This window comes from Oncorhynchus masou, chromosome 22 (assembly GCF_036934945.1).
Source record: "Oncorhynchus masou masou isolate Uvic2021 chromosome 22, UVic_Omas_1.1, whole genome shotgun sequence".
NCBI classification, from domain to species: domain Eukaryota; kingdom Metazoa; phylum Chordata; class Actinopteri; order Salmoniformes; family Salmonidae; genus Oncorhynchus; species Oncorhynchus masou.
In genome coordinates this window covers 23,986,887-24,001,198 of record NC_088233.1, presented here as the reverse complement: position 1 = coordinate 24,001,198, position 14,312 = coordinate 23,986,887, and the positions used below count along the sequence as shown (strand labels likewise).

Here is a 14,312-nt window from a genome sequence, read left to right as displayed (position 1 = left end):
GAAGTTGTGACACACTTTATTGCACAATATAGAGAGCTCAGTTACACTTAGGTGACACAAATGTTTAATCTAAGTCCAGGAAACGATAGGATGTACCATTATCTAATTGGTGGTCCCACCATAACATTGACAATTATAGTCCGCCTGTATTTGAAAAATATTCATAAAAATAATGACATATGTTACATTATTATCCCTCTTTTAAATAACACAATGATAGGGGATTGAATCCAATAAACCTCCATTCACAAGCACTTCAACAGAAAGAAGTTGCAGAAAGCTCCCCGTGGACAGTCGCACATTTTGCCGATTCGAGCACCTTTCCTCACTGCGCAATGCTCCCCTACGTCGCACTGAAAAAGATTGTCAAATTGTTAAATGAAAACAACGAGGATACTGTAGGTTACAATATCATCCTGTAAATCGTTTCGAAACCCCACGCATTTATTAAATAATCCGATGACATGTTTGAAGAACTTCCAATAGCCTAGTTAAGACAACTTACATTAAGAACACTGGACCATAATAAAATAAACTATCTTGTCATTCTGCATTTGGTAAGTATTCGTCATTTAAAAATTACAAATAAAGTAATACCTTCTCTGAACAGAGAAAGTGTGTAAAATCTTACAGTGGGAACTTGTCCGAATTTCTTTTCCCATGGATTAATTCTTTTGGTCTGCAGTTTTTTTAGAACTTCGTGTAGAGCTCCAAGCTATGGAAACAGTAGGAAATACACAATTAAAATAAATAACTGTCAGAGCTTGAAGTGCTGTCTTGTCATTGTGCAGCATTACTACAATTCCTTGAGTCAATATTCACATTTTGACCAACAAACCTAAAACACCATTCACGTTCTCAAGAACAATGTGATTTGTATTTTGTATATAGTATAATTTAGCTTACTCTTTATTTTTCGAGTTAGTCGAATGTAAATTCCAAAAGCTACTCGCGGACATAAGCATTCATGCAAACAGTTTACAGACAATATAGCTAGACTTACAAGACGTTTTTCGTTCGTTAGATTCGGATTTTGTGGATAGAAGTCGTGAATGTTTCTCGTTTCCAAATCCACTTCCATTTCTGAGTCGCTCGTTTCAGCACCACATAGGATGGACAGCAACGCTGTACAAACTACCGCTCTCGTCCACAGTTTAGAGCTCTCCATGGTCCTGATCTGGAGAAGTGCTTTACGAGCGCGCGAAGTTGTTTCCTATTTCAACTCGATTGACCAATCCCTGCCGTTTTGCCTCCTTTTGTTTGCTCTTCAGTGTTTGTATTCCCATTGATATTGAATTGCTCCGCCTTGAGCATTGATCTCCTTATATACGTAAGAGAATTAATAACCTACGTAAGAAGCCCATCACGCTGTCCAAACTGTCTCAGCAAATGCCCTTCATAATTATTTTTGCTCTTGTGGTCTTTGCTAGTGCACAGAGCACAGCCATGGGCAGTTTAATATTATATTATCTGATTGCTAATTTTTATTAAAATTAACAAAACGTAATCTGATGGTCTAGAAAGTTAGTTATATTTTCAGAGGTTCTTCAGTAATTAGCCCACCATGGACAGTAAGTTGTGCTACATTTTGTACAGAATTTGGAATTTCAGAATTTAGGGCTGGTTTGCCGGACACAGATTAAGCCTAGTCCTAGACTAAAATGCTTGTTCAATGGATATTCGCCATTAAAAGTGCTTCTTAGTCCGTCACGAGGCTTAATATGTGTGTGGAGACCGACCCTTTGAGTTTAAAACCTGTTCTCACTGGCTTATTTTTGAATTAATCTCTTTGAGGAGATGGTTTCTGAATGATAAAAGGAGGATCATCCAATGATGATCCCTGAAGCTCTGAGATTAGCTTGATTGTGGATATTTGTTTGTGACGCACTTCTATACCCAGGGGAACAGTGCGCAGATAAGGTGTCACGTTTTCAGTTTAAATTAACCATACGCCAATTTCTTCTAGTATAGCCTATATACAGCTATACGTTAAAGTTTCTTTAGTTTGGGACATAACTAATGTGAATAATATTTCCGACAAACACTTGCAAAAGGCATAATATACAATACACCACAGATTAAAAAAGTCACTGCCATATATCAAGAAATCTGAAGTTACCAAGGCCTTGTAAACAAACAGTGTTGTTTGTGTGCATCAGACGCAGCAGACACATAATAGGAGCAAACTCCTGTTGCTATGTTAATTGTGCAGTGACACCTCTTTTGCCAAAGCCCCCAAATCAATATTTTCATGAATACTCTCCTTTGCATGAGCTTTTCTTCTTCTAATGTTATGTTGAACATATTATGTTGAGAAGTGAATTAGGTTTGCAACATAATATGTTATTATTATGTTGTGAAGTAAGTTGTGCGTTGAACTCCTAAAAGTAGGACTGGATTATTATCTCATGACTTTACCATATTGAGGTCAACAGTATGGACATTTTTCAGACCCTATATGGTATCTACACTGAGTCTAATATTGAGTGGCAGCCTCTAATATTGCCCTCAGAACAGCCTCAATTCATCGGGGCATGGACTCTACAAGGTGACGAAAGTGTTCCACAGGGATGCTGGCCCATGTTCACTCCAATGCTTCCCACAGTTGTGTAAAGTTGACTGGATGTTCTTCGGTGGTGGACCATTCTTGATACACATGGGAAACTGTTGAGTGTGGAAAAACCCAGCAGCGTTGCAGTTCTTGAAACACACAAACCGGTGTGCCTGGCACCTACTTCCTTACCCCGTTCAAAGGCACTTAAATATGTTGTCTTGTCCATTTATGTTCTGAATGGCACATATACAATCCATGTTTCAAGGCTTAAAAATCCTTTATCCTGTCTCCTTCCATTCATGTACACTGACTGGATTTAACAAGTGACATCAATAAGGGATCATAGTTTCCACTGGATTCACCTGGTCAGTCTGTCATGGAAATAGCAGGTGTTCCTATTGTTTTGTACACTCAGTGTATGTCTTGATAAGCGAATAACCCTCCCCCCATGACATGTCGCAAATACAGATACAGTAAAGTGCAAACACCTTCTTTATGCTGATGACTCAGCCTTACTGGTATCAGGGAAGGATATGGCTTACATAGAAGAGACCCTGGGTAAGAATTCGCATTCCCACATACATGTCCCACATACAGTTGAAGTCTGAAGTTTACATACACCTTAGCCAAACACATTCAAACTTAGTTTTTCGCAATTCCTGACATTTAATCCTAGTACAAATTCCCTGTCTTAGGTCAGTTAAGATCACTGCTTTATTTTAAGAATGTGAAATTACAGAATAATAGTAGAGTGATTTATTTCAGCTTTTCTTTCTTTCATCACATTCCCAGTGGGTCAGAAGTTTACATACACTCAATTAGTATTTGGTAGCATTGCCTTTAAATTGTTTAACTTGGGTCAAACGTTTAGGATAGCCTTCCACAAGCTTCCCACAATAAGTTGGGTGAATTTTGGCCCATTCCTCCTGACAGAGCTGGTGTAACTGAGAGGTTTGTAGGCCTCCTTGCTCGCACATGCTTTCTCAGTTCTGCCCACAAATGTTCTATAGGGTTGAGGTCAGGGCTTTGTGATGGCCACTCCAATACCTTGACTTTGTTGTCCTTAAGCCATTTTGCCCCAACTTTGGAAGTATGCTTTGGGTTATTGTCCATTTGGAAGACCCATTTGCGACCAAGCTTTAACTTCCTGACTGATGTCTTGAGATGTTGCTTCAATATATCCACATAACTTGCACCAGTCCCTCCTGCAGCAAAGCACCCCCACAACATGATGCTGCCACGTGATTCACGGTTGGGATGGTGTTTCTTCGGCTTGCAAGCCTCCCATTTCCCTCCAAACATAACAATGGTCATTGTGGCCAAACAGTTCTATTTTTGTTTCCTCAGACCAGAGGACATTTCTCCAAAAAGTTGGGTCTTTGTCCCTATGTGCAGTTGCAAACCGTAGTCTGGCTTTTTTTATGGCGGTTTTGGAGCAGTGGCTTCTTTCTTGCTGAGTGGCCTTTCAGGTTATGTCAATATGGGACTCGTTTTACTGTGGATATAGATACTTTGTACCTATTTCCTCCATCATCTTCACAAGGTACTTCGCTGTTGTTCTGGGATTGATTTGCACTTTTCGCACCAAGGTACGTTCATCTCTAGGAGACCAAACACGTCTCCTTCCTGAGCAGTATGACCGCTGTGTGGTCCCATGGTGTTTATACTTGCGTACTATTGTTTGTTCAGATGAACGTGGTGCCTTCAGGCGTTTGGAAATTGCTCCCAAGGATGAACCAGACTTGTGGAGGTCTCCAAAAATGTGTTGAGGTCTTGTCTGATTTCTTTTGATTTTCTCATGATGTCAAGCAAAGAGGCACTGCGTTTGAAGGTAGGCCTTGAAATACATCCACAGCTACACCTCCAATTGACTCAAATGAGGTAAATGAGCCTATCAGAAGCTTCTAAAGCCATGACATAATTTTCTGGAATTTTCCAAGCTGTTTCAAGGCACAATCAACTTAGTGTATGTAAACTTCTGATCCACTGGAATTATGATACAGTGAATTATAAGTGAAATAATCTGTAAACAATTGTTGGAAAATTACTTGTCATGCACAAAGTAGATGTCCTAACGGACTTGTGAAAACTATAGTTTGTTAACAAGAAATTTGTGGAGTGGTTGAAAAACTAGTTTTAATGACTCCAACCTAAGTGTATATAAACTTTTGACTTCAACTGTAAGAGTACAGGAGTTCCGGGAGGTGAGCTTGTTGCCTTTGGAGTCCAGTGGACCAACTTAAACTTAATCATATGTTCGACATCTTAAATGATTGTGCCCCAAGTTATATGAAAAACCACATTGATATGGTCTATTACCATCCCAGTTACAATACCAGAGGTAGTGTTATGTCTTGTAAAATCCCAAGGATAAACAGGACCGTGAGGAGCATGTTTTTTTATACAGGTTTTTTTTCTATGGAATAGTCTCCCCTTGGAAAAATGTGAAATCGCTTTAAAAAGCAGGCAAACGTTTTCTTTTCGACAAGGTTGTCTAAGTAAGAGACACCACTCCAGTGCCGCTTGTGCCTCCTAGTGCTGGTCAGGTGTATTTATTTGAGTGATTGATGTGATGTGCAATCCTTAGATTATTTTTTAAGGTCGAAATGGGAAATTAATATGGTCGATGATGAAGGTTAGGGAAAAGTGCCGTGAATAATGACACTTCCTAGGATGTCAATGAAAATTAATGCATTTATGGTTGTTTGTAATTTGGACTTGCCTTTTAATCATTATGTGTTATTGATTTTTACCATTGAGGACCACTTTGGAAACAACCGTTTTAATTCATATCCTTTTAAGTTGTCCTCGTTGTATATTGTACATTGTACATTTTGTTGTATATGGCTGTTACCCAAGTAAATTGAATTCAATAAAGTGGCAACTGTGCATCTGTATTTGGAGGATAACATTTTGGTTTGGTTAATATGTCATAGCTCCTGCCTGGGCCAATCAACATTTAATTTTATGTTCAGAATCATTGTTCGGCAGCGTGCTAGACAAATCACAAAATATCCACACAAATACACATCAGCCTGGGTTAGTTTGGTTTTCAATTTACAATCTGGAAAAATCTATTAAACTGAGCCAAATGGGAAGCGCACTTCAAGCGGCACCCAAGGAGTTCATTCATATCCACTTGGCGGGAGCATATGCCACACAGACAGAGAGGTATAATTGTTCCAGGCTCTTACGCAAGCAGAGGCAAGTCAGCTCTCCACATGAGTTCCAGCCAGCTCACTCCAGCTCACTTTCATTGACTTTAAAATGCTCAGATTGATTCAGCCTTTACGCTATCAACATTCAATATGTGGCACGGATTCGTGGCATTTGCAATAAAAATAGATCTTCCATGAAGACATGGTAGGTCATGACTTGTGGCATCTGTCAGGACACAAAATTATTCAGCCCCTTTGCATTTTATTCAGCGTTTGATACCACAGAGGCCAGAGGAAACTGTGATTCAGTCAAAACCATTACTCTTAACCTAATTATTAAGATGACCTATTGTAAAACCACTCTATAATTCAATGACCCCTGAAGATAAGGCTAGGTAAACATACTGCACTCAGCAAACAGCATAATGGGAAATTAGGGTGACATCTGCATACTTCAATCAACAATCGGGAGAAAATCTAACAGAAAAACATGTAAATTAATACTTGAGAAGATACACAACAACAAACTAGCAGCCATACCACCTTGCATCCCACTGCTGTTGGGATGAGTTAGATTTGGTCAGTCCTTGGATGAGAGATCAGATTCTGGATGTGGTTTTAGAGGGCCAGTAGAGGGTGACCCTTTCCTCTGGTGTCTTATTGTGGGGTTTATTTTTCCAGACACTTCTATATGACAGTCTTTAAGTTCACAAAAACAAGGCAACATTTCATGCTACATCTATTTGTTTTATGGGCTGTGGCTGTGATGAATAGCATACACTGGTGTCCAGTGACAGACGCTACAAGCTTGGCACACATCTGTTTGGAGAGTTTCTCCCATTCTTAGTAGAAGCATCACTGCACAGCTATTTTCAGGTCTCTCCAGAGATGTTAGATTGGGTTCATGTCTGGTCTCTGGCTGGGCCACTCAAGGACATTCAGAGACTTGTCCCTTAGCCACACCTGTCTTGTCTTGGCTGTGTGCCTAGGGTTGTTGTCCTGTTGGAAAGGGAACCGTGGCCCCAGTCTGAGGTCCTGAGTGATCTGGAGCAGGTTTTCATCAAGGATCTCTCTGTACTTTTCTTCGTTCATCTTTCCCTCAATTCTGACTAGTCTCCCAGTCCCTGTCGCTGAAAAACATCCATATGCTTCACCATAGGGATGGTGCCACGTTTCCTCCAGATGTGACGCTTGGCATTCAGGCCAAAGAGTTCAATCTTGGTTTCATCAGACCAGAGAAACTTGTTTCTCATGGCCTGTGAGTTCTTTAGGTGCCTTGTGGCAAACTCCAAGCGGGCTGTCATGTGCCTTTTACTGAGGAGTGGCTTCCGTCTGGCCACTCTATCATAACGACCTGATTGTTGGGGTGCTGCAGAGATTGTTATTCTTCTGGAAGGTTCTCCCATCTCCACAGAGGAACTCTGGAGCTCTGTCAGAGTGACCCTCTGGTTTTTGGTCACCTCCCTGACCAAGGCTCTTCTACCCCGTTTGCTCAGTTTGGCTGGGCGGCCACCTCTAGGAAGAAGCTTGGTGGTTCCTAACTTCTTCATTTAAGAATGATGGAGGCCACTTCAATGACGCAGATATTTTTTGCTACCCTTCCCCAGATCTGTGCCTCGACACAATCCTGTCTCGGAGCTCTACTGGACAATTCATTTCGACCCCATGGCTTGGTTTTGCTCTGACATGCACTGTCAACTGTTGGACCTTATATAGACAGGTGTGTGCGTTTCCAAATCATGTCCAATCAATTTAATTTACCACAGGTGGACTCCAATCAAGTTGTAGAAACATCTCAAGGTTGATCAATGGAAACAGGATGCACCTGAGCTCAACTTGAGTCTAATAGCAAAGGGTCTGAATAAATAAGGTATTTCTGTTTTGTATTTTTAATACATTTGCAAAAATGTCTAAAAACCTGTTTTTGCTTTGTCATTATGGAGTATTGTGTGTAGATTGATGAGGATTTTATTTTATTTAATCAATTTTAGAATAAGTCTGTAGCGAAACCAAATCTGGAAAAAGTCAACAGGTCTAAGTACTTTCCGATTGCACTGTATGTGTTTGTAGTCTATTTTCCATCATTAGATAGGGTAGATTCCCAACTTGAATCACAAGTATGTCACTCAAAACTTCGGTGAAATCTTGCATTGATATTCACATTTTTTACCCAAAAAGTTTATTTAAATCAGGGTTCGGCATCATGTACTCTCGTCTTAAGCAAAAGCATCAGGGATGAAAGCCAAATCTTATTTGCCAGTTCCATGTGCCAGGGGCACAGTAAAAATGGCTTTTGCACTATTCAGTGCTGTAAAACCTGCTATAAATAACCATCCAAAGAGGGGTGAGTAAAGGGGTTTAAAATCCTCCCCTTGTTCCTCTGCCACTTTCCGCCTGGCTATGAGGCACGATTTGATTCCCCACGATCGGCTTAGCTCTGCCCTCATAGCCCGTCTTCAAAACTCACTGAGCTCACATCCCATCACCGCATCCATCCCTCCACCCCTTTCTCCAACAAACCCACAACCCTCAGACAGCTTCCCTCTTCAAACCCTTATGTGAAGAAAACACTATTTAAAAGGAACAAGACTACCAGGGAAATCTCATAGAGATTAGTTTACCTATTCAGAATTAGTCATGTATTCCTAGTAGTGATAGAGGAGAACCTACGTCACTACCAGATGAGAGGACTGAAAAAACACAGACTGATGCAATCATCTCAATTCACACACAGAGACAAAAATAGCAATTCACCTCCGTAACAACAAAGTCAATCACATTGACTTCCTCCATTGATCAAAGGGAAAGTTCACAAACCAACCTGCTTCATGAACAAGACAGGGTCTCTTATTTACATTTACATTTAAGTCATTTAGCAGACGCTCTTATCCAGAGCGACTTACAAACTTATCAGTTAACACACTCATTCAGTGTTTCAATCCTAATTGCTTTTTGGTATTGCTTTAATTTAGCATTTAGTTTGCTATAGAGTTTTCTACAAAGTTGACCTCACCCATCCTAATAAAATTATTGACGTGTCTCAAGAACACTTGTCTGTTCCACTGCATGTTGAACATCATTCTTTGGCAGTTTGAAAATAGCAGCGTCATTTGATGTTCTAGGCCCAGAGGAGGCTCTCTGACAGGATCTGTCACTGTAAATGAGAGGTTTGTGAAATTGTGCCAGATGAAAACTCACTAACAAGAAAAACACACAATTAAACATGTTATAATTGTCAGTGGAACTTGTAAACTGTCAGGACACATCAATGTTCATCTAAACTTACTCTGTTAAATTGAGATGAGTGAGATGATGACTCAGGTCAAAGGCCACACAGTCCTCAGAAGGCCCAGGGGGACATTTTGTTTTGTCTTTCTTCCCCAGACAGGCCTGTCTACATGGCTGAAACTGTCACGTCTCTTTATCCACTTGTCCATATTGGCTGTTTATTATACACAAGAGGTGCTTTTTATGTCTAAAATATTTCCCCAGACACCACAGAGAAGACGCCAGGCACAGAACAGGCTTCTGGTGTTCCCACGGCCTGAAATTTAAAGTTCATGTCACTCGCAGCTCTTCACGGTGTCTGCACTATCCCTCATCCTGACAAGCAGCTCAAGGCCAAAGGCAGGGGCCACCAAAGAAACAGTTAACACAGCCACCCGAGGGAGAGAGCAGTTATTTTATGTGTCATTCATTGCAGTTTTAGTGGAACATTATGTGGAAAGTACACTGAACAAAAACATAAACACAACATGCAACAATCTCAAAGATTTTACTGAGTTACAGTTCATATAAGGAAATCAGTCCTTGAAATTTAAATGAATTGAAATAAATTCATTAGGCCCTAATCTATCAATTTCACAGGACTAGGAAAACAGATATGCATCTGTTGGTCACAGATACCTTAAAAAAAAGGTAAGGGCGTGGGTCAGAAAACCAGTCAGTATCTGGTGTGACCACCATTTGCCTCATGCAGCGCGACACATCTCCTTTGCTTAGAGTTGATCAAGCTGTTTATTGTGGCTTGTGGAATGTTGTCCCACTCCTCTTCAATGGCTGCTGGATAATGGCGTGAACTGGAACACGCTGTCGACCACATCATCAGTCCAGAGCATCCCAAAAATGCTCAATGGTTGATGTGTCTGGTGAGTATGCAGGCCATAGAAGAACTGGGACATTTTCAGCTTCCAGGAATTGTGTAAAGATCCTTGCGACATGGGGCCGTGCATTATCATGCTGAAACATGAGGTGATGGCGGCGGATGAATGGCACGACAAATGGGCCTCAGGATCTCGTCACGGTATCTCTGTGCATTCAAATTGCTATCGATAAAATGCAATTGTGTTTGTTGTCTGTAGCTTATGCCTGCCTATACCATAACCCCATAACCATGGGGCACTCTGTTTGCAACATTGACATCAGCAAACTGCTCGCACACACGATGCCATACACGCTGTCTGCCATCTGCCCGGTACAGTTGAAACCGGGATTCATTCATGAAGAGCACACTTCTCCAGGGTGCCAGTGGCCAGCGTGCCAGTGAGCATTTTCCCACTGAGGTCAGTTACAACGCCGAACTTCAGTCAGGTCAAGTCCCTGGTGAGGATGACAAGCACGCAGATGAGCTTCCCTGAGACGGTTTCTGACAGTTTGTACAGAAATTCTTCAGTTGTGCAAACCCACAATTTCATCAGCTGTCCAGGTGTATTGAATGTACATTCAATTCTATGGCAATAGCTCTGGTGGACATTCTTGCAGTCAGCATGCCAATTGCACGTTCCCTCAAAACTTGAGACATCTGTGGTATTGTGTGACAAACTGCATATTTTAGAGTGGTCTTTTTTTGTCCCCAGCACAACATGCACCTGTGTAATGATCATGCTGTTACATTAGCTTCTTGACATGTCACACCTGTCAGGTGGATGGATTATCTTGGCAAATGAGAAATGCTCACTAACATGGATGTAAACTAATTTGTGCACAAACTCTGGGAGAAATAAGCTTTTTATGCGTGTGAAACCATCCATGATATCACAATTATAGTTTTAGGCTTTACAGTGTTTGTTTACATTTACTTTGTTTACAAACATTGGAGTAAAACAAGGTTGTATTTTAGGTTCTGATGGGGAACGACAGTTGAACTAAGCTCATGAGGTATTTATACGTTTTATTCTTCAAGAATCAATGTGTACATTTAAAGTCCAAAAATTGATATTGCAACTGGTGATTGCCCCTTAATAGATGAACCACCTTGTTGAGAATTCTCTTTCTCTCCAAAGTTGTCAAAGTTTTATCTGATCTCCCAGTTCCTTCTAAGTTGAGGGTCAGGCCAGCAGTTTGATGTTCCTTCCGGTCATGCAGAACTGTAAAGTAGTCTGAATGGAGACCAAATAAAATCTCTCTCTGCTGTGCTTTCATCAAATCGTTGTTCTTCTTTCCACCAGTATGTGTGCATAGCCCTTTGAAGCTGATTCCCAGTTGAAACCTCTTTCTCTGAGTGGGAGACTTGCCTCATTATTTCCTCACTGATTCATTAGCTTCTGCTTGATCTTACAGATATTTTTTTAATCTTTGACTTTCTGAGTCCCCTTTCATTATGCAGAACCCTCACACCACATCCTCTACACCCACACGCTTACATACTCTCATATCCTGCACGTGTAGCCCCATGGGAAGTTTTGTTTCACGTGCTGAGCTGCCTTAATGCCACTATTGATTTTGCAAGGGCTTGAGATTTAAACCATGATGTCCCGTTTGATATTTACATATAAATATATATATTTACATATAATCCTCCAAGTGGGTGAAAATATCATACAACAGTACACAAAGACAGAGTTTGTCTTTGCATTATGTATTTGCAATGGTTATTAGGAAAAAGGAATGGGGTATTTGAACAAACATTAAATTACCTAGTAGTATATTTCAATCTATGAGTTGCAGTAGATCTCAAGCATGGTTACTCATCATGTGAGGCTAACTCGTTGCATGATGTGACATATCTCTCGCACATGAATAACTTTTTAAAAGATCCAGCACATGATTTTAGGACTAAAATATATACATTTCACCTAGCTCTCCTCTCTCCAGTCATGCATTAGTCACGTTAGTCAAATTTGCATTCTGTCTCATGCAGAGCCGGTCCTGGCTGTTCTGCGCCCTAAGCAAGACAACAAAAAAATGCGTCCCTTGCTAATATAAAAAAAGTCCCATTTTTTTAACTAGGCAAGTCAGTTAAGAACAAATTCTTATTTTCAATGACAGCCTGGGTTAACTGCCTTGTTCAGGGGCAGAACAACAAATCCCCTTGTCAGCTGGGGGATTTGAACTTGCAACCTTGTGGTTACTAGACCAATTCTCTAACCACTAGACTACCCTGCTGCCCCAGTAAGCAAAATGATGTTGAAAAGATATCTAAAATACGTATTTTAGAGATGTTGAAGTAAGGTTAAATTTACGTTTTGAATAAAAGGTGAAAAGACGTCCTTTCCGGATGTTGAGATCAGGTTCATTTTCGGTTCTGAATGAACATTTTTAGACATCTATGTCTATTTTTAGACGTCTATGATTAGTTCACATTTGGTCCAAAAACCAATGTCCGTGGACGTCCAGGACCAAAGAAAGACGTCCTAAAGACGTCGGTGTCGGTCAGTGCTTACTGTGGTGTAGCCTACCATGTAGGCTGCAATGGAATCTTATGAATGCCCATCCATATGGTAGGTCCACTGTTTGTAAAACAGGCCATTGCATTGGCTTTCTTAGTCCTCATTCCTGTGACTAATTAAATGGCTATTTAACCTCTGCATATCAGCTACCCAACTTTATCAGAAGGAGTTATCCTGAGGCTATATGTAATGTGTTTACACAGTGGGAAACGCAGAAGTATTTTCTTTTTCGCTATGATCAACTTGTCAAAAATTGACTGAGGCAAACTTGAAACCACTGATCATGACAATTTAGCCAATGGGATGAAACTCATAGACAGCTGTTGTGAGTAGCCTGATTGTTCATTCCATATTGTTCCATTTACTTTAACCTGTACTGTTTTTAGGATATGTTGTTTGTTAACATATCAGCGCATTTCTTTATTGATTGGGCGCAATTTAGGTTAGGTAATTTGACCGGAGAAACGAGCATGATGTAGAAAGTTTCCGTCTCATTAAATTGTCATACATTTTATCTCCTGCCTTTAGGCTACAGAAAATACCACATACTCTTTCAACCATATGCTATATCTGCTACATGATTTTTGTTAGATACATGTTTTTCCGGAATGTTGGTGGCATGCCGCGGTGATGCATCTCTCCAACAGCACACCGGAGAGGCGCCCTGGGAATGGACAAGATAAATAATGGCAAATTTGACTAAGTGGGCACTACTTATTACAGGGCAGCATCAGCGCACACATAAAAAGCCCATATGCCACTGGTTGAGAGAAAATGTCATTATTTTGGGGCAAAATGATGTGATATTTTATGTGTTGTTGGAGGTGCATCTTGGTCAGTTTAGATCAGAAAGGGCAGCCCTTGTCAATATGTCGCCATAGGCGGCCGCTTAATCCTGTCTAATGAGCGGGCTGGCCATGGGCTTAATGCTGAAGCACATCTCCCCCTTCAGATGCAGCATTACTTTCCAGATTACATAGTCCTGCACCAGCAATGAAAAGTCTTTCATCACTTTTCACAGTCAGAGGTCTTGGTATCAGGTATTAACATAGCACTCTGCATTGATTGAATTCATCCTGCTAAGTAGCGGTGTAGGTCATTAAGGTCAAATAGTAAAGTTTGGGACCATTTGCCAGGTTTTTAGCTACTTACATGGGATGGCTCACTGATAGTAAGACAGGGCGAGTTCTGGAGACAAAGGAATATTCAAATGATTTATTTGCCTGGTGCTTCAACAGTGCATTTGGGAAGTATTCAGATCCATTGACTTTTTCCAGATTTTGTCAAGCTACAACCTTATTCTAGAATTTATTAAATAAATAAAAACTCATCAATCTACACACAATACCACATAATGACAAAGCAAAAACAGGTTTTTAGAAATGTTTGTATTAAAAATGAAAAATAACTGAAATACCTTGTTTACATAAGTATTCAGACCCTTTGCTATGAGACTCGAAATTGAGCAAAGGTGCATCCTGTTTCCATTGATCATCCTTGAGAGGTTTCTACAACTTGATTTACTACACCTGTAGTAAATTCAATAGATTGGACATGATTTGGAACGGCACACACCTGTCTATATAAGGTCCCACAGTTGACAATGCATGTCAGAGCAAAAACAAAGCCATGAGGTCGAAGGAATTGTTCATAGTGCTTTGAGACAGGATTGTGTCGAGGCACAGATCTGGAGAATGGTAGAAAATAATGTCTGCGGCATTGAAGGTACCCAAGAACACAGTGGCCTCCATTATTCTTAGTAAATGGAAGAAGTTTGGAACCACCAAGACTCTTCCGAGAACTGGCCGCACGGACAAATTGAGCAATCAGGGGAGAAGGGCTTTGGTCAGGGAGGTGACCAAGAACCCGAGGGCCACTCTGACAGAGCTCCAGAGTTCCTCTGTGGAGATCGGAGAACCTTCTACAATGTCT

The 14,312-nt window shown here is 40.7% G+C and overlaps 1 protein-coding gene across 1 annotated transcript; it reads right to left on the bottom strand.

Moving 5' to 3' along the window:
• On the bottom strand, window positions 1–1,266 carry cart2 (cocaine- and amphetamine-regulated transcript 2). Its single transcript, XM_064928914.1, has 3 exons — window positions 1,004–1,266; window positions 632–715; window positions 1–353 (listed from the first exon to the last, which is right to left on the bottom strand). The coding sequence occupies exons 1-3, from the start codon at window positions 1,166–1,168 to the stop codon at window positions 246–248; spliced, it is 357 nt and encodes a 118-aa protein (XP_064784986.1). The 5' UTR covers window positions 1,169–1,266; the 3' UTR covers window positions 1–245.
• Window positions 1,267–14,312: the final 13,046 nt, after the last annotated feature.